This window comes from Mirounga leonina, unplaced genomic scaffold (assembly GCF_011800145.1).
Source record: "Mirounga leonina isolate KUSES-001 unplaced genomic scaffold, KU_Mleo_1.0 Mir_488, whole genome shotgun sequence".
Classification (NCBI taxonomy): Eukaryota; Metazoa; Chordata; class Mammalia; order Carnivora; family Phocidae; genus Mirounga; species Mirounga leonina.
The window spans coordinates 9,606,340-9,632,901 of NW_023270777.1; the positions used below are offsets into that span (position 1 = coordinate 9,606,340).

The 26,562-nt window shown below is 46.3% G+C and overlaps 2 protein-coding genes across 11 annotated transcripts in view; one reads left to right on the top strand and one right to left on the bottom strand.

Moving 5' to 3' along the window:
- The window catches only part of NCOR1 (nuclear receptor corepressor 1), a 159,583-nt gene extending 139,344 nt beyond the window's left edge, over positions 1–20,239 (top strand). For 7 of the 10 annotated variants that reach the window (XM_034989667.1, XM_034989666.1, XM_034989664.1 and 4 more), the window contains 11 exons: positions 989–1,154; positions 1,343–1,836; positions 4,595–4,723; positions 5,176–5,333; positions 5,482–5,705; positions 6,702–6,848; positions 8,769–8,911; positions 12,832–12,885; positions 13,364–13,585; positions 15,824–16,003; positions 17,423–20,239. In XM_034989667.1, the coding sequence (XP_034845558.1) occupies positions 989–1,154; positions 1,343–1,836; positions 4,595–4,723; positions 5,176–5,333; positions 5,482–5,705; positions 6,702–6,848; positions 8,769–8,911; positions 12,832–12,885; positions 13,364–13,585; positions 15,824–16,003; positions 17,423–17,610 (2,105 nt within the window). In that variant the 3' untranslated portion in view covers positions 17,611–20,239. The remainder of the gene's footprint in view (positions 1–988; positions 1,155–1,342; positions 1,837–4,594; positions 4,724–5,175; positions 5,334–5,481; positions 5,706–6,701; positions 6,849–8,768; positions 8,912–12,831; positions 12,886–13,363; positions 13,586–15,823; positions 16,004–17,422) is intronic. The other 3 variants (XM_034989670.1, XM_034989673.1, XM_034989672.1) reach the window with 3 other exon arrangements.
- Positions 17,945–26,562, bottom strand: part of TTC19 (tetratricopeptide repeat domain 19) — a 31,719-nt gene continuing 23,101 nt past the window's right edge. Inside the window, exons 8-10 of the mRNA XM_034989680.1 lie at positions 24,008–24,162; positions 22,372–22,534; positions 17,945–21,959 (exon numbers count right to left, since the gene is read on the bottom strand). Coding sequence (XP_034845571.1) covers positions 21,826–21,959; positions 22,372–22,534; positions 24,008–24,162 — 452 coding nt within the window. The 3' untranslated portion in view covers positions 17,945–21,825. The remainder of the gene's footprint in view (positions 21,960–22,371; positions 22,535–24,007; positions 24,163–26,562) is intronic.

The window sequence follows — 26,562 nt, forward strand, 5'->3', positions numbered from 1 at the left end:
TGTCACGGGAGAGCTGAGGTCAGTAAACAAGACCATCTCAGCTGTTGGGAAGCTGTTCGAGGCGCTGAGTCTTGGGGGAGGGCAGCGTGAGTGACGTGTCCAAAGAGAGCTCGCTGAGAGGAGCCCTTCGCTGGGCAGGGCAGAGGCGGAGCGGAGCAGGGAGAGCCGTGGCGGGACGAAGCTGCTCAGACCCGGGCTGGCGGCGGTGTGTGGTGTCCATCATGGTACTTAGATGGCTGCACCGAATGGGATTCTGGAAACGATCAGCACGCCAGCATCTGAGGAAAAATCTGAGAGATGAACTTACCTGATTTGTGTGAGGGCAGCTGACCCTTGTACAACTCAGGGGTTAGGGGCGCTCACCCCCCCTCCCACCCGTGCACTAGAAAATCCAGCCATAACTTTGACTCCCCAGAACTTAGCTGCTGACAACTTCCTATTGACTGGAAGCCTTACCGGTAACAGAAACAGCTAACTGACACATATTTTGTATGTTCTGTGTATCCCGTACTGTATTCTTACAGTAAAGTAAGCTAGAGAAAAAATGAGAAAATCGTCAGGAAAATACATCTACAGCAGTGTGGTGTAGTTTTTCACACCGAAAACCCACGTGTAGGTGGAGCCGTGCTCTTCAAACCCCTGTTGTTAAAGGGTCAACCCTACGTGATTGTTGGCGTTACTTTTGTTTCTCTCCGAATCAAGGTAGAAACTTGTCACATAAACGGAAGTGAGAGTAAATGATAGTTGACGTTTTTGTTGTGAGTTACCGATATGGTTTTATTACATCTTTATTGAGAAACTCTTAGAGAACATACTTCTAGAAAGGCCAAAAAGCAGGGTATCCGGTTTCTTACCTTTTTTCTGTTTAGGAATATTAGGAAATGAACAGGCCCTGAATGTCGCTGTCTCTAGCTTCTTCCTTATGGCTTGTCTTTTCTTCTTCTTTTTTGTTTTCTTTTTGGGTTTTTTTTTTTTTTGGCCTTCGCAGGCTCCGAACAGCCGGGCCGACCGGGCAGTCATGGATACGTCCGCTCCCCGTCCCCTTCAGTAAGAGCCCAGGAGACCATGTTGCAGCAGAGACCCAGCGTGTTCCAAGGAACCAACGGAACCAGTGTAATCACACCTTTGGATCCAAGCGCTCAGCTCCGAATCATGTGAGTCCCTTGTGCGCATTTTGACCGAACGCGGCGGTCTCTGGCACATACCGCACGCTTGCGAACGTGTGACCGCGATGGTTGGGGATGTACGCTTCGTTGTTGCCGCTTGTCCTCCCGCCGCCCCAGCACGTCCCCAATGGAGCCCGCCCTTCACGGACTCGTGTGTGGTTTGCTTTCGTTCGCAGGCCTCTGCCCGCTGGGGGCCCATCGATAAGCCAGGGCCTGCCGGCCTCCCGCTACAGCACCGCTGCGGACGCCCTGGCTGCCCTTGTGGACGCCGCAGCCTCTGCGCCCCAGATGGAGGTTTCCAAAACCAAAGAGAGTAAGCATGAAGCTTCCAGGTTAGAAGAAAATTTGAGAAGCAGGTCAGCAGCAGTTAGTGAACAGCAGCAGCTAGAGCAGAAACCCCTGGAGGTGGAGAAGAGATCTGTTCAGTGTCTGTACACCTCTGCAGCCTTTCCAAGTGGCAAGCCCCAGCCTCATTCTTCAGTAGTTTATTCTGAGGCTGGGAAAGATAAAGGGCCTCCTCCAAAATCCAGATATGAGGAAGAGCTAAGGACCCGAGGGAAGACTACCATTACTGCAGCTAACTTCATAGACGTGATCATCACCCGGCAAATTGCCTCGGACAAGGATGCAAGGGAACGTGGCTCTCAAAGTTCAGACTCTTCTAGTAGCTGTATGTATCTCAATCTGAGTTTTGCAATGTGATATCTGAGTAAAGAATTACTTTATTCTTTAGGTAAAGCAGAACAATATGATACAAAGAAAATCCTGATCTGAGAGTAAATGTAATGGAAAGGTTCTGTGGGTTAGTAGTGCAAAAATGTCTCTTCTGCTGTTTGTCATGATTATTTCAACTTCAGAGTTTCTTAAGTATGCCTGTCGAAGTATTTTCCATGAAAACACTGTGTCCCTTTAGAGGTAAAACTGCAAAGTAGACAGGGCAGAGCTCGTGATCATTTTTGGGCATCTGAAAGGTCAGAGAGGCTACCAAGGCCTCTTAAGAAGCATTTTCTAGGATGAAGTTCAGTATTTAGGTTGATACCCCGAAGTCTCTTATATCCTTTTTCTAACACAAATTTTTAAAAAGCAAGACCACTGAATTACTGGTCATTGGTATTTACATTATACCTTTTTTGCAAGCTGGATCTTTAAAATTTTTTTCATGTATGTACTGGTCACTTTTATTCCTTCTTTATGCATATGCTCCTATTCTGTGCTCATTTTCTGAAATTGTTTTCATGCGTTAATTTTTTTTTAAACTGTTTTTAAATTCTGTTTTAATTCCAGTATAGTTAACATAGAGTGTTGTTATTAGCTTCAGGTGTGTAACATAATGACTCAACACTTCTGTACATGACTCGGTGCGCGTCATGATAAGTGTACCCTTCATCCCAGTCACCGATTTCCCCCAGCTCCCCTCTGGTGACCACAGGTTTGCCCTCTCTCGTTGCAAGCTGGATTTTGATCAGCTGGATTTTGATCAGGTCATTTTGACATGTACCCTGTTGAATCCATAAGAGTCCACAAATCTACAGTAAAATGCTGGAAGAGTTACTTCAAATTTATTTTTAACGACTGCCTAAATTCTGTATGGAATTCCGGAAGGAAGGATCGGGTATTTAAGCAACTATCTGCTAATCCTTGAAGTAATTTAACCATATGTGGGCATCTCTCAGTGGTTTTTGTTAATGAAATTGAGGAGAGTTGGAGAGTTCTTATGCTTCAGCATGCAATGCGTAATTCTTTTTACCCCCGTGCCTACTTATAATCTGTTTGGGTAAATATCTACCCCATGGCTGAACTTTTTGGAAAGAAGGGGGCAGATTGGTAGTCTGCTGTGTAGACAGAAAACTTCTGTTCACCTGGGAGTATGAACATCTGCAAAATAGGTATTACACATGCTGAAACTTGCTAGCTGAGGAGGATCTGTCGTTGCAGGAGCAGGCCTGGAGGGAGGTCACCAGCACACCTGGTGATCCATCCAGCCTGTGGCTTATTGGACGCTGGGGCGCACGGCTCTAGTCACTGGCTAGCACTCCCTTTCAGTTGGCATCACAAACCAGATCTTGCTCTAGGAGTCTGACCTTCAGAAGGTCTGAAAATAGAAGGTTTGTCGTCTTTTCTGAGTGGGATTATTTTTTTTTATCACTGGGTAAACGACTTGCGTGGAGTCCACAGGCTATTGTTACTCAGTGTGGTTTTCAGTTTTTCCCAGAGCCCCTCTCCCACCTGAAGGTGAACACAGTTTAGCCTCAGACTTTCCAGTGACTGTATATTGGATGTGGTGACCAGATTTAGGGCGCTGGGGACATAAACAGTGATGAATTCCCATGGATACCGAAGTCTCCAAGTAGTCTAAATTACTTCGGAAATAGTTATTTTAGTTCCTGAAAGATCATTTCCATCCCAATTACCAGGTTTCTGTCCTGAGTGTACCAGAACCCAGCTAATTGCAACTTGCATGGCCTGGTAAAGGGGTAGGAAGAAAGGGCTGTTCAGTTGGGTACTGGAGGATCTCAGTGGGAGCCTGGTAATAGAGCTTATGCTGAGCTTCTATACCTGTGTCCAGGGCCCACTGACTGATCACACTTGTTGATCCAGCCAGTCATACACGGACCCCTTTGGGCCTCGGACAGTTTTCTCAGATTCTGCAGCCTGTAGATGCAGAGTGCACTCTAAAGTCAGAAGGTTCCAGAGCAGGGGGTTCCATGTGTCTGTTGCCTTGCTCTGAGGACACGGCAGGACTGTGAACAGCGGCTACCCCCCCCCCCCCCCCATTGCATCAACCCTCTGTCAGTTTTCCTGGGAACTTCCACTTAGAGGGGCCTTCTCTGATGTGGGTATCCTTTCCCAGGGGGGTGAATTTTCTTCTTTTCAGACATTCCCTACCATTTCTGTGTATTTTTACAGTGTAACAGTGCTGAGAAATCATTTGGAGTAATACTTTTTGTCTGCAGTAATCCAGTGATTTGTGAAAATTATTATATAATGTTACTTCATCAGTAGCTTTAAAATCATCATGATAATGAAGCAGCCGTGTAGCCTGAAAGTTTTTCTAAGAGCCGACTGTCCCCCAGAATTTTAATCATTGGAAATGGTCAACTGTGGAGATCTACTGTCTGATTTGTTCAGCCTCCTCTGAGAAGTGTCCTTCCTGGTGGTGATGTTCGCCGCAGATCTGTTCCCTAGCTGCCTCACCTCAAGGTCCTAGAAGCCACACAATTTCATAAAACCCTGTTCCCTACAGAGACTAGGAGCCTGAGGAAGCCTTTGCGGACCATTGATACCAGTGCATTGAGCTGGTTGGTTTTTATCATCGAACGTTTCTGAGAATAAAAAACAAAAATAATGTGAATAGGTTTGAAGAATTTGGACTTTTGAAACTTCTCACAGGATTAGTTTTAAAATCAGATTCTTTACTTTTCTTAAAGTATCTTCTCATCGGTATGAAGCACCCGGCGATGCTATTGAGGTGATCAGCCCTGCTAGTTCACCTGCGCCGCCCCAGGAGAAACTGCAGGCCTATCAGCCAGAGGTGGTGAAGGCAAATCAAGCAGAAAGTATGTATTTTTTAGCCACCAGGTTGACCTGTTTTCATATCTGCACCTGGCATTTGCTTCTGATCATCTATCTGTCTGGACCGTGTTAAGAAAGAACTGGTTTGGTTTTGTTTTAGAGTAATCTCTATAGGAGTCTGCTTTAGAGACATTTAAAGCTGTACTGATAGAAAGTTGGTTTTAAGCTTTTATTGATCACTCCTTTGTTTACATTTAATGATACAGGAAATCGTTGATATCTTGTTTGCTCGCTTACGCTTTCACAGTTCATTCTATACTAGTCCTGATTTCTGTCAGCCAGCCAGTGTTTTTCCTTTCAAAATTAAGATAATGAATTCTGCTTAGAGAAAGGTATCACATCCCTCGCATGTGCCCCTCTGAGTCGTGTTCAGTCTTTGATGATGAGTGAAAGGCCGGGGCATCCCTGAGTAAGACATTCATCTGTCCTCCGCTAGGTGAAGCCACCAGACAGTACGAAGGACCATTACATCACTACCGACCCCAGCAGGAACCACTGTCTCCACAACAGCAATTGCCCGCCTCCTCACAGGCCGACGGCGTGGGGCAGGTGCCCAGGACCCACCGCCTGATCACACTTGCTGATCACATCTGTGTAAGTTATTCGTTAATTTTTCTTCTTTTGATCAACGCAGAAGGCACATTTCACAGAGAATCACAAAAAAGATGTCCAGGTTTTTTATGCTACAGTTTTTGGCAAGTACTCAATGGGTTTAACCAACTCCTTCTTTTTTCATTCACAGCAAATTATCACACAAGATTTTGCTAGAAATCAAGTTTCCTCACAGCCTCCCCAGCAGCCTCCCACTTCTACATTCCAAAATTCACCATCTGCTTTGGTGTCCACACCTGTGAGGACTAAAACATCAAATCGTTATAGCCCAGAATCCCAGTCTCAGTCTGTTCACCATCAAAGACCAGGGTCAAGGGTCTCTCCAGAAAATCTTGTGGACAAATCCAGGGGAAGGTATGGTTTTTATTTCAAACTCTATGTACATTTCCCAACAGTAAAACAATGTTGTTTTACTGTTATTCTCCACAGATCCCCCCACAGATAGGGGATTCATTATTTACACCTAAAATGTATTTACCTTCATTCCTTGGGAAATACAAATGAGGGTTTTCCTTCTATATTCTTGAAATGTTCACTGTCTGGGCAATTGGTACGATCTCTTTTTAATGCCTATTCAAAAGTCAAGTCTTTCCATTGAAGGGAGGTGATAGATACTGTTTCAAGTTTGATAAATCAAGAAAAGTATAAGATTTTTTAGAGTTTTAGAGGTAACCACCAAAGAACTCAAAGAAAAATGGTCAAAAATGGCCACCTGTAAAAACTGGATGGGGCTGATTGGGAAAAAAGGTGACAGGGCATATAGCCATATATAATTATACTCACAGGTCACAGGTGGCTCTTAAATGTGTAATCACTAAGCCAAAAATTTGTTTTGGTCTAAACACTATGTGTCTCTCACATTGTACTTACCAACATGGTAGCCAGAGGAAGACCATTAAATTGCAGAGAACCGCTCAGCCCTGCAAGGGCGTAACTTGAGCCTGTCTGGACTCCCCTGACAAGCACTCAGGGTTCAGTTTGGTACTCCAGTCCTTTCTCTCTTAACTTAATGGGGAAAGACCTGGTAAGCAGTGAAAGGCTGGAGGGCTCGCTGGAGTAGCCGGCCAAGGGCAGGATGGCGGGGTGTGGTGCCGAAACACACGGTGGCCTTGACCTCCTGGCGGAGCACTGCCTGTCCTGGGTGCTTGGCGTGCGTGCACAGATAAAAGCAGAGGCAACAGACTTTTTGGTAACTGGGTATATAGTGAAAACCTGAGGCCATCTTTTTCTGATACAAATTAGCAACTTTTATTCCTTCTCTTGAATGTAAGTAATGAGTGAACCAGTTTCTGTTTCAGGTAATTCGTAGGTGGGCCCTAGGAGCACACTCTAATGCTTTCTGTGTTACAGTATTAGGCCTGGAAAATCCCCGGAGAGGAGTCACGTCCCTTCCGAGTCCTACGAGCCCATCTCCCCGCCCCAGGTCCCAGTTGTGCATGAGAAACAGGACAGCATGCTGCTACTGTCTCAGAGAGGAGCGGAGCCTGCGGAGCAGAGGTGAGCGGCCAGCTGTGTGTCCCGGCCGGCAGCTCCCGAGAGAGAGAGAATGTGAGAGTGTGAGCGAGTGTATGCGTGTGAGCGTGAGTGTGTATGTATGAGGGAGTGTGTGAGCGTGAGTGTGTGATGTGCTTCCGGTTTACCCTAAGTCAGTGCCTCTTCTTCCTCTGCTTGTATGTTACCATAGGAGACTGGAAGGATCCTGTAGTCTCTGTTTTCCCAGTGATCTAATGCTAGTGGATTTTACTTTATTTTTTTAAAAATTTTATTTATTTGACAGAGAGAGACACAGCGAGAGAGGGAACAAGCAGGGGGAGTGGGAGAGGGAGAAGCAGGCTTCCCGCTGAGCAGGGAGCCCAATGCGGGGCTCGATCCCAGGACCCTGGGATCATGACCTGAGCCGAAGGCAGACGCTTAACAACCGAGCCACCCAGGTGCCCCTAATGCTAGTGGATTTTAATGAAACAGTGATACTTGAATGATTTCTTCTTGAAATTAAGCCTTTCTAGATCTGTTTTTTAAAAAAACCTTTTTTTTTTCTTGTGGTCACCCACTGATCCAGCCACTCTGTGGACTGTACATGGAAGTAACTGCCTCACATATGTTTTCTTACCTGTTTCTTACCCGACGCCTGTGAATTCTTAGATTTTTATTCCTCTCTGCATTAGCTGCCTTTGATTTGGCCCCAACCCAGTCCACTTCCCCTAGAGCACTTTGTCCAAAACTCAGACTCAAGCTCCAAGTCATTAGGTTGGCATTTGAGTTCCTCTATGAGCAGGTTCTTGCCACGTCTCATTTCTGCCACACCACCCTTCCTCTCTTCTCTTTGTCCACTACCAGCTGCTTCCTGTCCCCAGAACGCCTTTCAGTCCCCGCGCGTGTGGTTTTCTTAGTGTACGGCACCCGCGATGTTCTGCACGGTGAATCCAGGATTTGCCCGTGGTCAGATAGAGAGGGTCCAGCTGTAAAGCAAGGCCTCACTGCACAGCTAGTGCATTTCTTACAATGTGTTCTGGGTTATTTACGTATTGTACATATTCACGGCCGGGCAAATAGATGTTGGTACCTTTCAGTGAAATGAAGAAAAATCCATTTTTGGAAAGGAGATGATGTTAAATTTAATTACGTGTTTACATATTTTCCCTTAAGTTTGTGAGGTTTTTGAGGACAGGGCCACATCTTATTTTTCTTTCGCATATTTGTCTCTCTTGACATATAGTAGGGATTCTTAAGTTTGAATGAATCCACATGACCAGATTAGGTTATCAACAGCCTTCCACACGTTCTTGGCTATCATCTCTGGCTCTAGCTAGACCACTGGTGGTCTTGAGCTGTTAAAGGAAACTTGCTTGTTTAAAATGTGTTAGTACAGGAAGCTGTGAATGGACTGTGCAATCTTTTACATGAAGCTCAGCTCATCTGGTGGGAGGCTTGAAATGATTCTGATGGAGGCAGTTTTATTTCTACATTGTAGCTCTTCTGTTGAAGTCCACAAGGTTTGATTGCTTAGGTATGAGCTCTTGCTATTTTATAGGCAAGTAGTGCTATTAGTTTGAATTTACTGTACTTCAGAGTAGGTCTGCTAATAGAACAGTTCTCGGCCTATGTGGTAGCTGTAAATATACCGGTGTCTGTGGTTAGGCAGATGGCAGCGGGGGGGTGCTGTTTCTGAGTTTTCCTGTTAACCTCATTTGCTGCTTACTCAGTCTTTGTTAAGAATCTCTGTCCTGGATTATCTCCATTCCTGTCCTGATTTTTTGCAAGTGCTAACGTATTTGTGTCCTGAAATACGATGTAGGGTTGTCACCACAAACGCGAGTTGGGGAAGTGGTAGTTTTCCCAAATACTCTATGGAAGTCCCCAGGGTTAGGGGCCCATGACGAAACAGAACTAATAATAGACATGACTGTGTCCCCACAGGAATGATTCCCGCTCACCAGGGAGTATAAGCTACTTGCCTTCGTTCTTCACCAAGCTTGAAAACACGTCACCCATGGTTAAATCAAAGAAGCAGGAGATTTTTCGTAAGTTGAACTCCTCTGGTGGAGGTGACTCTGATATGGGTAAGTGGGATTTCTTTCATGAATCCCAAAATAAAACCTGCATTAATGATGATCTCTCCGGTGTTGCCTCTCATGCAATCCTTGAGTTTGCAGGCTCTTATAGGCGTCTGTCCAACCACGTTTGAGCTTAAAGTTCCTTCTCAGATGTCTGCCCGTGCATGAAGATTGCCTGCTAGAGAGCAAGAACGTGCTGCTTTCTGAAGCTGCCCACTTTCTCTCTGAACACGTGTGGGGCCTGGGAAACTTCTTCTGTGGGGCTGGATCAGCTCTTCGCAGTTTTTTTACCCACTGGTCTTAGTTTTATCCATTTGGGCCTTCTCTACATGACCTGTCCTCCACCATTTGAAGACAAGTCATGTCCTTCAAGTCTTATCTCTGGAAACATCCCGTTTCATCCGCTGTTCATCCCATGCTGGTTCCCATCTCAAATGCTCTCCACAAAAAGCCACCTTATTTAGCTCTTTCAGTAGGTTGTGAGTAGTGTGGTATGATCTCCGCACAATGCGTCACTTAATATTAAGGGAGTCTAAGACTGTATTGGGGTTTTTGGCAACCAGTACATAGTGAGGTTATTGTGCACTTAATACCAGTGTAAATACAAGGTCTCTTTCAGTGTGTTGCTCTTGACCTAGACCTTTTCCCTTGCTGTACCTTTGTGGTTACTAGCTCCAAGTACAGGCCAAGGCAGTCTGTGCTCATGCTGTTTGGTTACTCTTTCTACCCTAGCACGGTCTTTCTGGATCTCAGTTCAGTCATTCAGCATTCACCTGCAAATGTGATCAATCCGCCATGAATCATAATGGTAGCAAACAGCTGTAGATTCAGAGAGAGAGAGAGAGAGACAACCCTCGGCACTTGTAAGCACGTATAAACTCATTCCATCCTCACAACAGCCCTGCGCGCTACCGTGCGTGCGGGCTCCACGCTTCCAGTGTGCTTCGCGGGCTCCTAGCGGTTCTGTACCCACAGCCTCGCCACCCGCATCGCTGGTAGAGCCTCGGTAGGATCGAGCTCTGTGCCATGCAGACCTTCCCTCTGGGGCGATACGCACACATTCACTGGAAGCTTCCTCGTGCTCTCTTCCTCGGCACTCACTCGCTCGGTCCCACTTCTCCATTTTTTCGTCAAGTATATCCCGTGATGCAGCGAGAGCTGGTGGATCCGGGTAGTCCACAGTCTGCTTTGTTTCTGTCATCTGCGACTCCTCATCTCCTGACCCTGTCACAAGCAGCTGCGGGCTGTGAACCCCAAACGGCCAGGTGGATGTGCGTCTGGATCTGACCCTTTGTGATCAATAAAGGTTGAACATCAGAGAGAAAAAGGGATGAGCCCAGTGTCAGTTATTGTTTGTAAACTTTCTCTTTCGAAGGGACAACAAATCACGTAAAAGAGAAACATTTTCGAATACCGGCCGGCATTGCTCTTACAGATGATCCTTTGTAAAAAAATTATGACATTTTCCCGTCTCATCACTGGTTTCATCTGTTATTTACAGCGCCTCAAATGTCACCAACAAAAATCTGGCACGCTCACCCTTAGGTTCTCTCCGACCCCGGAGAGGAGTCTGCCTGAGCACGGAGACGTACAGTTTAGAATCGTGCCACCTTCATGTCGCTTGCCCTCTTCCTCTCTAGCCTTGGTCTTGCCATTTAGTGGGGGAAAAATTCTCGACAGGAAAACGCCCCGTGACTCGAAGCAGCCTTCCTTCTAGTTTTGTCTTCTGTTTCCACTGTCCTCAGGCAGTAGCTCTCTCGTTCATTCATTCATTCATTCATTCATTCATTCGGCGGTTGTTTATTGAGCCGGGTCCTGTGCTGGGTGCTTGTAGAATGACATATGGTCTCTACTCTGAAAATGTGTAATGAAACAATACCTCACTTTGACACAAGATAAACCTGATGAACGTCTTAAGGCAAGTACTAACAAAACTGCTGGAGGATTGTTTTGATTGCCAGAACGGTTTTCCATTGTGGAAAGGGACAGTTAAGGCCCCAGGGCACACTCAGTCGTCCCTGGGAAATAGGACTGAGAAATCCAAGCCATTAGCAACCAAGACCACTTTGTTTCAAGTCTGTCTCTCAATTCAGCATGCCCGCTGAGGACATCAGTGACTTCATTCTTCAAAAACCATTAATGGTTTAAAACTTACTTTAGTTGACCTCCCATGAGCCATTTTCCTCTTTCAGAAATACTCTCTTCTCTTGCTCTTCTCCCGTGTTTTTCCTCTACTTCTCTGGCCATGTGTTATGTTTCTTCAGCAGTTCAGTCTTGCTTTGCCTGGCCCTTGGGTGCTGGTTTGCCCAGGGCTGTGCTCATGCGATAAAATCCCTGAATCATGTCATCCACTCTGGGAGTTTAAATTGTGTGCTGAGAGCTCCCAAACTCCTAGCTGGACTTCAACTTTTTCTACTAAGTTTTACTTATGTACCTTTACAGACTTCATGTCTTCTCGAATATCTGGCTCCTGAAATGTGTAACGCTGAGTTAACATTCTTCCTCTCCACACAGAGAAGCCTGTTGCCCCTCCTCCCCTGCCACGCTCACCTCCACCGTGGCTCAGCTGTCACTCTCTGGGCCTCGTCCCCCTGTACCTCTTCCTGTCGAGTCTGCCCCCCAAATAGCTCGCACATGCCGCTCTTCCTTGCTCATTTCTTAGCAGTTACCGTGTTCTCTCACAAGTTTGCCCATCTCTTTAAACCAGGGGTCCTCATACTTTGGTATCTATCACACTCCCTGGAATGCAGGCCCCAGGACTCTAGCACTGTTACTGAGGCTCCCCAGGGGATTCTCTTCTGATGGCATCAGGGAGAACCACACTGAACTGTGAGCTCCAGAGGTCAAGGAAGGAGTGCATTTTAAGCGCAGGATCTTTGTATTCTCGTTGGCTGAAAAAAGTGAAATTGTCTTTATCTGACCATTCTGATCAGTAAGAAGGTGATTTTTATTATGATTCAACTACATAACTGTTCAATAAATATTTGTCGAATGAATGAATGAGCCCTATTCCACACTCTAAGAGGACAGCGAGACTGTATCTGTCACTTTGTATTTTTTCAGGTTCGGTTTCTTTAAGTGTCAGCTGACCCATGAGTAGGGAGACGGTCCTTATTTTGTAAGTTCTTCCTGGAGATTTCTCTCCTCCTCCTGTTGCCAGTGTAAAGCTTCCCTGATCAAGAAAATTAGTTACGAGGCGCACGTACCAAGCCCTTCTCCAGAGCCCGGTCTCCTCTCCAGGGAAGGGTCCTTCCTGCTGCAGATGCGTCCCCAGTGCCACATCCTTCCCTGGGACCTCTTGTTTAGCTGCCCACCTGCTCCCCACAGTCTTCTCTCTTTCGGCTTCTCAGCATCAAGTCGGAGGTTGGGATGAAAACACCGTTTGTGTTCCAAGATTCCTCCCATTTCTGTGCTTTATACGTAGTTCCCAGGCTGTCCGCCTGGCGTCAAAATGTGCCAATGACAGACAGATGGCAGGCTTGGCGGGAGTCTCTGCATCATCCCGGGAGCGTGAGAGTAGTCCGCAGTAACCCATAGTCGGGAAACAACTCATGGTCATTGCCGTGCTCTTCCCTCCGGGGTCTGAGGCTGGCTGCCGTTGGCCGGGGTCAGCGTAGGCCCAGGTCTGTTCCCCAGCAAACTGGCCGCTGCCTCTTGTTTCTCCAGCAGCACAGGGTCTCTTTCCCGCCCCTGGGGAGATCACTCCTGTTCTCATCTTCCTACTTCATCCAGATTTTTACTGCCAGAGTTTCTTTTTTTAAAAAATAATTATTTCTTTCACTTTATTTTCACTTAACTGGTGAAAAACCAGGTTGCGATAATGGAAAATAAAAAGATGAATTTCATTGGAGGGTTTTGAGACTGTCTCTCTTTCAGCGTGCGTGGTTATCCTGCCTCCACTAACTTGAACGTTTGTTTAAATACAGCAGCCGCTCAGCCGGGAACGGAGATCTTTAATCTGCCAGCGGTGACTGCCTCAGGTGAGCGTCCCAGCACAGTGTGTGCGCGCTGCCAGCAAATTCGGATTCGGTCCCGGCGGCACACCAGGCCGCTGCTCCCGGACGCGACAGGGAGAAGATCGTGTCAGCCAGGGAGGACATAGTCAGCAGCAATGAAAAGGGAGTTGAGATTCCATAAGTACTTGCTGGAAAGAGAAATGAACAGAGAGACTCAAAACCATTAAAGAACAGTGTAGAAACTAGGGAGCTGAAAAGAGAAGAAAACTGTTGAATAGTAACTTTAATAAAAGTGAGTGACGGATTCCTTCAGGACAGAGGAAACAAATACCCTCGAGTCCTTATCGGTGGACGGAGGTGGCCTGTGTGTGGGACCTCAGTGGTGCTTTAGGCCACGTGCCGTGTGTTCCGTGGGCCGACAGCCTCTGCGGGGGCTGTTCCTTTCTGTTTCTTGGTCTGCCTTTCAGAAATAAGCAGAAAATGTGGTGCTTGTCTCTTTCAGGCTCAGTTAGCTCTAGAGGTCATTCTTTCGCTGATCCTGCCAGTAATCTTGGTCTGGAAGACATTATCAGGAAGGCTCTCATGGGAAGCTTTGATGACAAAGTGGAGGAGCACGGAGTTGTCATGTCCCAGCCTGTGGGTGTGGTGCCTGGCGGCACCAACACCTCCGTTGTGACCGGTGGTGAGACACGGAGAGAGGAAGGGGACCCGTCACCTCATTCAGGTAAAGTTTTCACTTTCGTGCTCTTCTGCTGCCTTTCCCAAGAAAAAGCCAAGTTGTAATGCTTCACCAGAAGATGTCACCTCTCAGGGTCTTAGTTACTTACAGAAAGGTGGTTTTTTTTTTTTTTTTTAATCCTGCTCAGACCTTTTAGTAACATGAACAGAAACTTTCAAAGGATGGAAGTTTTTACACAGAACATGTTCACTGTTCAGTGTTGGGTATTTTTGTTTGTATCTAATCCTTATCTGGATCGGACACATTTTAATTGTAATACAAATGCAGTTTCATATTCTGCTTTTGAGTTAAAAAAAAATAGTGATAGGCTCAGCATAAAAGAATTTTAAGCCATAAAATAAAGAGTAAGGAAAAAGAAAAAAAAAACCTTCAGATCACATCATTCAGAAAAAGCTAGTGTTCTTTTCTGAGAAGAATCATTCTAGAAGTGTCTCTGTACAGACACATAGAAGGACAGATAGACATTAGAATGAGATCATTCACACATCCTGGTAGAAGCAAGCACACAGAAAACAGTGACTGTAAGCTTCCTTTAAACACTTTTTTCTTCATCTTCTAAGAACTAATATCTCTTGTGCTTAAAAATTTCCCTGCAGGTCCGAAGTATTTCCAGTTTAGGGTTTTTTTCCCCTGTTATCATTAAGCAAAATATCTCACCAAGGTTAAGATCAAAGAGATCAGAGGTGTTGGTTTTTGTTTTTTTTTACCTACATATATTAATTCTAGGACAGTATGGATTCACGTCCTGCTCTGAAAGAGGAGGGTGGTCTTCCCCCTCCTGCTCTTAGCTCCTGATTTGTACTGATTCGAGTGTGCGTGTACTTGAAGGTTGTAACATTGTGATTGTGGTTGTATAACCCTCCCGTTGTGGCATTTGGTCTGGTTCTCACACCCCTTTTCCTCGCAGAGGGTGCTGTACTCGCAGGCTGTTCACACTCAAAAATGTCTTCTTGCTGCCTTTATATTTGAAATGACAGCATGGCACTTTTCTCAGCACATCCCATAGGCACGATTGCATTTCTTTCTGGGCATCAGTTGTGTAGAAATCAGGTCAGATGCCCTCCTGTTTAGCAGGTGACAATTTATCTGCCTGAAGAATCCTCTTTTCCTCAGTTTCGATGTTAACTAATACGTTAGTGTTCATTCTGTGTCAGATTTTCCTGATCATAGCGAGGCTATTTGCATCTGCAGGTTGATTTCTGCGCTCATGGATATGTTCTATTTTCTTTCGTTGGGCTTTCCATTTCAAAGACACAATTACATTTTTGCTGGCTAGTCTTCGTCCTCTATAGCTGGTACTGTCTAAGGATTTTTAGTCATCTTGATCTCTTCCTATTGCTTTTACTGTATCTCATTTTCCCTTTGTACTATGACCCTTTTCATTGTGTGTGTTCTGATCCTTGCTGTATTTTGTTTCCTAAGCTTTCCACCTCATCCTTTTTGGTTACTATCTGTACTTTGAGCTCCTTTTCCCTTCATCCTAGGATATTCTCTTCCTTACCATCAAGGACTTGCACTTCTTCTCTTTGCAGATAGTTCAAGGGTTCTGTAGAAGGCTTTCTACCTACCTTTTTCTGTCCGCCGCAGGACTTGGGGTGAAGCTGTTCTGCTGGGGCTGAGGAAACTGCTCCTCACCTGGGCTCTGATCTCTTCAGAGATCTTTTTAATGTTTTATTCTAGAGGGGGGCATCCCACTCCTGTGAACTTCTAGAAACAGAGCCTGAAAACAGAAAGGGCCACCAGCGCTTGCCAAGCTTCTGCTGGGGCACAGCAGTGCCATGAAGGAGCTTCTGTTCTACATTTTTTTTTTTCTTTTGACATAAGATTTTCTTGGGGTTGTATGAACTCCTGACTTCTCTCTAAATTGGTGGGCCAGGAGGTAGTGAGGATTTAAGATTTTTGTCAACTTGCCTTAATTTCCTTAGCCGTTTCTGTGCTCTGAGGCCAGGAAAGAAATGACGTTCCAGAAATTTTGTTTCCTTGGTTACATGTTTTTAAGTTTATGGCACGAGGACATACCCTTTTTGCTTTAGTTGCTACAAGAAAATTCTGGCTTTTAAATATTAATTTTTTAACTTCATAGGGTACTAGGATCTGGATTCTTCATGCTACCTACCATTCTGCTTCTTTCTCTTAGCATTATATAATCATCAGCATTTTGGTAGGTTTTTAAGTTGAGAACATAATTACTTTGTGTCAATAGTTAATTTATTTCACTTTTAGGAGGAGTTTGCAAACCAAAGCTGATCAGCAAGTCAAACAGCAGGAAATCTAAATCTCCTATCCCTGGGCAAGGCTACTTAGGAACTGAGAGGCCCTCTTCCGTCTCCTCTGTACATTCAGAAGGGGATTACCACAGGCAGACGCCAGGGTGGGCCTGGGAAGACAGGCCCTCTTCAACAGGTGAGGAACTTACTGCTAGAAAAGGAGTCTTCAGGTGATTCTTATCCGAGCCTTGGTCGGTACTTCTTGTAAAATCGGAAACCTTGGTAACCTCACCACTCCGTCAGTAGGCTCCACTTTCCAGAACAGAAACTGAATGCATAGAATCTTAAAAATTTAAAGAATGCAATGTGTGATTACAGGAACAGAGGAAGAGCGCAGGGTGAGGGAGCCCAGCCTTTCAGTTCCTCCCTGAACTGCACCTGGGTGCAGGGGGCCACTGCCACGCGCCGCCTGGAGCCTCTCATATAGACATTCTTAGAGAAGGTTCTTAGGGGAATACTGAGAAATCAAAGTAAGAAAGGGGAATAGTGTAAAAAGCCATCCTCTCTCTCTCATAGGCTAGGTTTATACAGACTGATGAAAAACAGTATTCTAGGATATTTATTAATGTTTCCCATTTTGTGCTTGCTTGTAAGCTTTTTTTTTCAAACCTAACAACCACAATAATGATAGTCCTGAAAGGGAACGAACTTTACTTTCTTTTGTTGTTTAAAAAATAAAACTGGGGTATATGGTGTAGATTTAAGGGTTTCACAGAATTACAAGCCATCTTTTTTTAGAAGTTAAATACACGTCAGTGGAAAAAATCTGAAATGTGCTCTCCCCCTTAATTTAGGAGTATATAAATTTCATGTGGATATTATATCAGCATAACTGAAGGCCTTTGCTCGACGAAATTCTCACCTCAAATGCAAAGTGCGTACTAGTTTGAGAACTTCTCACCTACACCAATGATTGTTCTCCCATCACTCAGGGAAGCAGCTAATTCGTGAAACTAATGACTTGATAAAATGGTTCATTTTCCATTTTTAGAGTTTCTTAAGCTGTAAAAGGCTTTCCGGGGACAATGGAACAGTCGAGGTAGTGGCCGAAGGTAGCCGTGCTCTTGTTAGGATCACATACCCCTCTTCCAGATCTTGTACCTGGTGAGCTCCAGCAGATGGCCCGCGTCCCGCCGCCCCCGGACCTTCGTCCTCGGAGCACTGTTCTCCTGCCTTTAGCTCTAAGAGTCCAGAAGTTCTCGGGGCAGACTCTTAGGGCTTAAAGTGCAGTAGTTCTCCCGGGGATTCTCCACAGAAACACCCGTTCTAGACTTCACACAAAACTCAGCCCTGAGCTTTCTTTCCTGTCTGGGCTCAGCAACACTAAGCTTGTGCTTGTACTCGGGTCACGCATCCTTTCTAGATTCTCACCGCTGGGGGCCTCGTCATAGGCTACACTCCAGGTCGTGAAACCTCGGCCCTTGCACACGGTTTCATTCCACTCCTGGTGTCACAAGACCGTGCCGGTAGAATAATCGCGTCTTCCTCCGTCCTGGGAAGTTGCGTGGGACCGTAGCTGTGCTCATGACAGTGAAAACACTTTTTCTTTCGTCAGGCTCAACTCAGTTTCCATATAACCCTCTGACTATGCGGATGCTCAGCAGTACGCCACCAACGCCGATCGCATGCGCCCCCTCTTCCGTGAACCAGGCGGCCCCGCACCAACAGAACAGGATCTGGGAGCGGGAGCCAGCGCCACTGCTCTCCGCGCAGTACGAGACGCTGTCCGACAGCGACGACTGAACCGCCCCGAGGGGCGCGGGCGGGCAGCTCTCGTTGCGGGTGGTTTTCTTTTTAACGGCGGGTCAAAAACCCGTCCTCCTCTGACTCGTGCCCAGAGACTTTGAGAGCCTGGACCACGGGTGATGAAGAAATGATGGAAATTTATTTGGAGAATCAAATGGGGGGAGGGGTGGGGGGCTGCGTTTGCTCCAGGCAGTTGGTGCAGTCTAATAGTGGAGGGTTGAAATGTAGAGTTTTTAAAAAGTGGACAATTCCTGTTCTTACATCTGTTTGTAAAGAAAACCATAATGTCTTTAAATCACTCTTCTGTAAATAGATGACCTTTTTTGCAGTGTTTCCCCTTGCTGTAGTATCTGGTGTACTTATGTTCAAATCAGCGCATCAACTTTGGGGGTAATTTTAAGAAAACAAACTCCGCACCTATCTTTTTAACCCTTGCCTTCTAAACGACCTCATACAGCCCAGTTACATAATGTTGGCTGTCACGGGCATTGTACTTTTATCCAGTTTTGTTTCTTCTAAATTCAGATTTCCGGTGATGTTTGAGATCTTGTGGAAATGTTTAGATTTTTAACACAGACCCTAGCATAAAATCTGTACATTACGTTATTAGGGTCAAAGGTAAGAGAAACTAAATTCTGCCATACTGTAAATTTCCAGTGCAGGCTTTAATTTTTTTCAATTAGTAGCACTGAAAAAATATTACTGCATGGGTATGTTATAGTTCAGTTTTTAAAGTTGAAAAAAAAAAAAGGCTTATTTGAGGCGTCCTTCACTGTTATGCACACTGGTGACTTAGCCACGCCCCTAAGTATTCTTTTCCTTCTGCATCTGATGCAGCCCAACAGAGCTTTTGTTTTGAAATAAATTTGACTACCCTGTCCATAGCCACATAGATCATGTGTGATTTAAGGCTCTTGATGTCTCAGGTTTCAAAGGAAAAACTGTATCTTGTCTTTAGGTGGCTCGGTATTGGCTGAGTTCGAAGGTAACAATCTGTGCAGAATGTTCGTCTGCTCAGTTCGCTGTGTTCTGTATCCCGAGGCCTCCTCACAGCGAACGTGCGGTTTGGTTCCTGCCCGTCTGCCCCGTGCCAGGGCTCCATTTGATTCCTTGTGGGCGAGAGTTTATTGCTGACTCTTTTCACTTCACTGAATCTCAAGGAGCAAATACTTTAAAAGAGTGAATTTTAAACTAATTATGGTACTGGAGGGTCCGTTTCATCCTTCATAACTGCTTGTTGAATTGGGAGATTTTCCTCCCATACAACTTAAGCATAGCATCGAAGCATCCTTCTGTAGCAGGAGGGCAGGGACCGTTTCGGAAAGATGCCACTGAAGATGAGAAAGGGGAGAGACGGAGGGCTCCCCCGATGATACAACTTAGCACTTTATGGACTAAGTAGATCTAAACTTTTTAACAAAAGTCCTCAAGCCTCTAGAGAAAGCAGGTATCCAATAACCACTGACTGAGCGCCTCCTTTGTAATGCGCGGTTCACAGGTGTGCCTGAGGCCCTCACGTGGCCCTTCGCCCTGGGGGTCTGATCCCTGTTTTGGTAATGAGGGCACTGGCTCAGGACCTTGCCCACACAGTTCAGTAAGCTACAAAGGCCACGAGTCCACGTGTGTCTGAAGTTCAAGCCTTCACTCCTGTTGCTATTCCACTCCCGGAGACTTCAGGTCCTCACGATAAACTGTAGAGCAGGGTGAGTGATCCGATTCCTTCTACTTGGAAAGTTGGTGCTGCTCTATTATACACACACAGGAAATGTTCTACGTAACAGTTACTATCTTAGATACCGTTAATAACTTAGTGTCAACAGACCCAAACGAGATGATGATAATGCTATTTTTCTAGGACCCTGAAGGTCCAAATCAGAAGGGTTTTTGCGAACATGTCGGCTGAGAGCCTAACTTTTTACTTTCGCAGTTCCACTTGAGGACCCCTCACGCCCTGCTCCTCACAGTGTCCTGCCACGCGTGGACAAGAGCTAACGCAGGACCATTTCTTAGTGCAGAACATGGAAAGGACAGAACTCACACGTGGCTTACCTACGGAGCAACCCGTCTGGGAGGGTGGCCGTCCACCGAGGCAGGACCGGAACGGCACCGAGAGGGACCGAGGACTGGCGGCTGGCGGCTGTAAACCCAGGCATGATGCTCTGCGGGCTGAGATTTCAGTGTTCCAAAGCTGCCTCCTTACGCATGAGTGTTTAGCACCCCACAACTAGAGGAAGGTCTTCCCGATGCTGTGCGAAGCAGTATTCTGACAGCCAGGTTTCCAGTGCATGTTCACGATTGGAAGTTTCCTAATGCTTTAATTTTGGTATGCTAGTTCCATTTTTAAGATATTTATGCCCTGAAAACTCTGGTGACATAGTTCAGACAAACTACACTATTTCTAACAACTCACTTTTGAATTCATACCAGTCAGGCCAAGGGGTTGGTCCTCCTGCTTTGCTACCTTGTTTTTACAACTGTGCAAATGAACTTTCTTGGAAATATCCACATGAAGAGACAGTCTTTCTGAGAACACCTACAGTTTTTCCAGCACTGGGATGGGACCATGAGCTGAAATCATTGTGGAGGATCGAAAAATCTTAAATAAAACCTGGAGTGACAAACCTAACTTTCAGTAACCCCTGCAATTGTGAAAAGGTAAAAACATTCTCAGTGCAGACGGTGAGTAGCTGACAATAATTTTTCAAAAATCGACCAACCAATAAATTAAGACTGGGTTGCACTGAAAATCTGATTTATATTCTATTTCTCATTAGACCTGAATAAAGGAGCTAGCTGGGTGGTAAGAGATGAGCTTAGAGAGCAGGAAGAAATTTACATCTGCAAAATATAAAATTCTAGTTTTAGTCTAATCCCCGAGGATTTGGACCTCAAGGTTTCTAGTATTTTGTTTTCTTCTTGACTCTAATAAGTTATTTCTTGTGAGAAATTCAAAGATTACGGAATACATACAGTGTTGTTGTAGAGTCTCTAGTTTATTATGAAAGGATTCTTCCAGTATGTACACAGGAAACAAAAATATCTGTTTATCATTCCCACTCACACCCCCACCCCCAAAGGCTTACCAACAGTAGTGTTCCTTCATGGCACCTACAAAAACTGCCTTTCCCCCAGGCAAATGGCTCTTTGCAAGACTTCGGAGGTAAAAGCATCCTTCTGCCCAGCTCGTACGTTTATACTTTATGCACTCTGAGGCAGTGTGATAAGGCTCTTTCAACACAGTAGTCTAGTCATTTAAGGTCATCTGACCAAATACGTTCTCCTACAGCTAAAAGAGAACCTCATCGGTCCCCTACTTTACAGACGAGGATACTGAGACCCAAACACAAAAAGCCAGGACTAGGATCCAGATAAGTGATCCTTCTGCTGTACCAGCAAGTACATGTCAGAATCACTGGGGAGACTTCCCATATTGTACTGGTAAGGCCCTACCCTGAGACCGAAGGTTTGGGGGTGCAGCCTGGTGGTCAGGGACCGAGGCTGCAAAGGAAGTGGAGTGCTCTAACAGCTTCGACAAGAGTTCGTATCATTCCTTTTTCCCCTTTTTCGAGGTCGTATGTAACCAGATATAAAAACATACAGTTCACTTTTACTTATAATTAAATGGGTATATTTTCAAGGGCCTAATTCCTACTTTAAAACGTCATGCTGGACGCTGGTGCAAACCGAGACAATACTTTTGCTCCACTATGCATTACATCCCACACTGGGCTTCATGAAAGAGAGAAGAAAAAGAACTCACCATAATCCCCCTTTGCCATGAGACATGTAGCTCTGATCTGCCAGATAGATAGCGATAAAATGAAAAAGAGGGTAGCGAATCAATGGATCAAAATCTTAGGCTAGAGATGCCTGGCTGACTCACCACACACCCACCCAAGGGAAACCTGGCCCATCTCCATCCACAGTTCCACCGAGACCAGCACGGACGGCATCTCACCAGTAGGTTACGACTGAAAGCATCACTTGACATCTGTCCTTAAGAATCAAAATCGGCCAGGGGTGAAAGCTGTTTTTCCTTTAAAAACACAAAGTGGCAGTGTATACAACTTGTCCTTCACCATAGCTACGTTGACAGAACTTGAATATCAAGGAGAAAGGATCTAAGCCATTGATTTGGGCGTCACTGAGACCGGACTAATCGCTGTTGCTGAAAATGCCCTACAACAAAAAGGGATTTAGCGCTTCATCAAATTAAGTTAAAGGTCTACTTTTTCTTGACAGCTCGGCCAACTCTTCCCTGATGTGCTGTATAGAAACCTCATCTCTTTTCAGCTCTGCTTGCTTCAGCGCTTCCTGGTAGATCTCTTTTGCTTGTGCATATCGCTCTAAAATAACCCAGAGAGAGGGAGAATAAAGAGAAATGCAGGTTTTCCGAGTGATTCTGCCAGACTCCGCAGGGTGAGCACTCGTGCCCGCACGCAGCTAACCCGCTGTGTGCTCCCAGAGCCACGGGGGGGGGGGGATGGGGGGGATGGGGGGGGATGGGGGGGTGGCGGCACAGCCCACCTCTCCTCCAGGTCCCGCCTCCCTCAGCCTGGGCTCGCCAGGCAAGTGCCAGCCACCGAACACAGTGATGCTTCATCCAAACACACGTCCTTGCTGGGGACCTTCAGGCAGCTGCTTCGTGCCGGAGCTTCCCGCCTGCCCCTTGCCCTCCCTAAAATCTTCTCACAGATCCCTACCTGCAGGGGCCCCCTTCCCTCAAGCCGGGGCAGTCCGGCTTCCGGGGCGCCCTACCTCGGTGCATCAGGATGGCAGCGAGGTTACTGAGCAGCATGTGCAGCTCGGGGTGCTCGATCTGCCGGGCCAGGTCGGACGCCCTCTGCACGTAAACGCAGGCCTCGTCGAAGCGGCCCTGCGCGTCCAGGGTGGTCGCCAGGTCACTCATCAGCACAATGGTCTGTACGCAAGAGAAACCAGGGCCAGTTTAAAAAGAAAACAAACACAACAGCTATACGGACTGAACAACCTGGAGTTTGGTGAACTGAACATACGCTTAAGATCTCATGGTTCCTAGCATTCCACAGGTGAAGGGCATCAGCCTTTAACAAGCCCCGGACGTTTATCATTCACACTGTACAGCACACAGCATCCGTTCACCTCGGGAAAATGATACAAATCTGGAAACTTGGGAACAGGATGAATATCACCTATTAATCGAATGACCAAATTAGAAGCACACGCACACAAATAAAACAGCAAGCAGCAGCTGTAACGATCTCATTTAAGGTTCAGCAATCCTGAGAAGCCAGCCTCCAGCGCCTTCTCAGGATGTCATTCCTATGGGTAACTCTAAGACTCATCGAGAAGAAATATGTAGATTATTGGCTTTAGGGAGATTCCCTTTAAGGGTTTGGAATCTTAAAAGTCTTAAGTCAGCATTTTAAAATTTTGACACTAAGAACGGCAGACCCACCTCATCCCCTGAAGTCACAGCTTCAAGCCTCAGTTCTAGCTCTTGTGATGGGAATTCCAGATTTGTCTTCTGACTCCTCAGTGACTAAATCCCTCTCCTGAGGATAATTCATAGCCCAGGACCGTGCCCCGCCCTTCGACCCCAGCCTTGGGACATGTTCCGTCTGGTTAAAATTTCTGTGTCCTACGCTGGGGATACCAAGCATCTCAGAGAAAAGCAATCCAGTTCCCACCCCTAAAAATTTAATGTGATAGAGGAGAAACACCAAGATTTCAGTTCAACACGTTTTCTGCTGTAATAGAGAGTTCTGCACAGTGTGGTTAAATTCTCTGTCAGTGGTTTTGACTTTTCAGCGCAGTCCCTCTCTCCCTCCCTTCCCCACTTCCCCTGGCACTTTACCTGTGGGGCGAGGGAGGCAAGAACCTTTACGTATACCCTGTTCCTCCTAAGATTCTTACTGAGATTCAGGATTCCAAAACGCTGTGGCCATGTACCCGGAGGGCCGAGAAGCACCCGGTGCCTGGTGCGACCTCCTGTTCGGAAAGGCTGCTCTGCAGTGTAAACCAGTGTGCACGCAGAATGCTCTGGACAGACCCAGTAACTGATGCGAGGTCTCAAACCCTTTCTTTTTTTAATTTTTGTTTGTTTGTTTTGAAAGTCCTCTCTACCTACGCCCAATGTGGGACTCAAAACTCTCGATCTCAAGATCAAGAGCCGCACACGGTACTGAGCCCGCAGGCGGCCCTCCGAGTCTTTCTGAGTCTTTCCGAAGCACGTAGCTGGGGGTGGGAGAGGGGGTGGGAGAGCGGCAGGGGGAAGAGGAAGGGGTCGGGGCGCGTGGACGGGAAACAGCTGGGACCATCCGCTGAGCATCTGTCCCCAGGGAGTGTGGCATCTCACACCCGGAAATTCTGAAAGCTTTGTCTTATAGCTCCTCTCTCTGCTCTCCTCCCTTACCTGTGGGTGTCTTTCTCCTAGCATTTCTTCAGAAATCTGCAAAGCTTTTTCGTACATCCTCTGTGCCTGTGACGGCTGCTTGGAGAACAGAAGATAGCGAGCATAGGTGTCTAAGCACATGCCAAGGAGGAGGTGGGTGCTGGCTTTCTCTTCCACTAAGAAGGAAAGAAGAGCAGTGCTGGCATATAATATAAGCACAACAGAGAAAGTGAGGCAGAGAACCGGCCAAGCTTCCGCAACCTCTTGCTGGTTACCAAGGCCCACACGTATTTTCACAGTCCAGGACCCACGGAATGTGTCCTGTCATTAAGAAGTACCTCTGACCTTCCACTCTGTCACACAAAGGCGACAATGCAGGTGATTAACATCGGAACTGTTCCCCGACCCAATTTCAGTGTGTGCCGTGGGGGAGGGGGGCGTGCCCACACCAGGAGCCATTCTCAGACACCAGCAGGGTGTGTGTGAATTCACAGATCGCATCCGATGCCCCAGGCTGAGGGTCAGTCCTACCGGACACCGCCCCCCGCCCCCCCATCAGACACCAGTCACATGCCCCGGGCTTCTGACAGCAGCCGGCGACACGCTGCAGCTTCCAGTGCGACCCCCTCCGACTGAGGATGCCAACTGCAAGTCCAGGTTCTGACAACGGGCTACACACCTGAGCTTCCTGGGCCTCCCTCCTTCCGTTACATTAATTTGCTAGATCAGCTCACAGAACTCAGAACATTTTACTCCCTGGGTTACTGTTCATTACAAAAGGATATAAGTCAGGAACAGCCAGATGGAAGAGACGCATAGCACAAGGTATGTGGGAAGGGGCGCGAAGCTTCTCTGCCCTCTCCGAGAGCACCAACTGTCCCAGCACCTCCACGTGTTCATCAACCAGAATCTCTGAGCTCTGCCCGGGTTTTTATGGAGGCTCCATTACATAGTGGCCGTTGGCGACTGATTAATCCTACGGCCCCTAGGCCCCTCCCCCACCCCCCCAAGGTCGGGGGTAGGACTGGTCAACCCTCTAATTACAGGGCCGGATCTCTGGACAACTAACCCTCCTTAGGAGATGGCCCAGAATCTCCTAATTAACATAACAAAAGACACCTTAATCACTCCCAACACAAGAAATTCCACGGGTTTGGGGAGCTCTGAGCCAGGAACTGGACAAAGACCAAGTATAGATGAGAACTAGATTTTGGTCATCTGAATGACCATATCTTAAAACCACAATATTGCAATATCCAATTAAGTGACAAACTTTTCCTCACATTTTTCTTTTAAAGATTTATTTTTTTAAAATAACCTCTACACCCAACGTGGGGCCTGAACTCACAAGCCTGAGATCAGGAGTTGCACACTCTTAGCGACTGAGCCAGCCAGGCGCCCCACTTTTCCCCACATTTTAAGTAAGACCTTGAGCATCAAGGTATGGAGCATTATTTTTAGGTCAAAACTGTTATTTAGTAGAAATAGGTAAAGATAAATTCCAAGAATGAGTTAACAACAAAGAAAGTATAGGGCAAATGAAAGAGTTTTCAGGTACAAAAAAGGCAATGCTTGGGTAAGAAATCAGAAAACGCTCAGAATCCTGAACTAGAAAGTCACAAGCCAATTGAAAGAACAGTTAATCCATTTTTTGAAGCAGAAGAAGAAAGGCTGCAATAATACAGCAGCTCTGGGAAAATTACAGGATTGACGACACAATGTCCGAAAAGGAACAAACTTCGAACACCTCACGCCACACGAACGAGCACACAGACCTCGAGCGCAGACGCGAGTGGCAAGGCACACGGAGACCCAGGAGAGCGGGGACAAGCGACGCAGGCAGGGGGAGGACCTGGACTGCAGGGCAACTCCGCAAGCAAACCATGACCCACACGACCCATGATGTTCAGTTGGGTTTACCAGCAAATTCACATGGAACACCGTTCCTGCCCTATCCTCAAAGTTTCAGAAAACGTACAAAAGGCAGACAGAATTGAAAGACGACTATGGAACCAAATAACAGGATGACCAATGATTGAAGAGAGAGTTTAAAAATAGGCCAATGCACTTGGGGTGGACGAAGGCAGCTGTTGACAGGTTATCAGAGGCTAAAAAAACCTTTTTTTTTTTTTTTTAATTTTTTATTTATTTGACAGAGCCACAGCGAGAGAGGGAACACAAGCAGGGGGAGTGGGAGAGGGAGAAGCAGGCCCCCCGCCGAGCAGGGAGCCCGATGACCTGAGCCGAAGGCAGACGCTTAATGACTGAGCCACCCAGGTGCCCCGGGATAGTTTTAAATAGATCGCCTTACAAATATACTTCCAAAAAACATCAGAAAAGTTATTTGCATAAATATTAAAAGTATATACAAACATATGGATAAATACAGAAAAGCAAAGAGAGGATGGCACCAACCACCCGTGTAAAGATCCCATATTTCTCTGCCAGGAGGAAACACTGAAACCAAATATCTAACCATGAGCAAAAGCTTATATGATCAAGGGGCAGTTTAAAATTAACTGTACTGCAAGATAATCTAATGAAAAAAGGCCGCTGAAAATGAGAGGAATGAGACA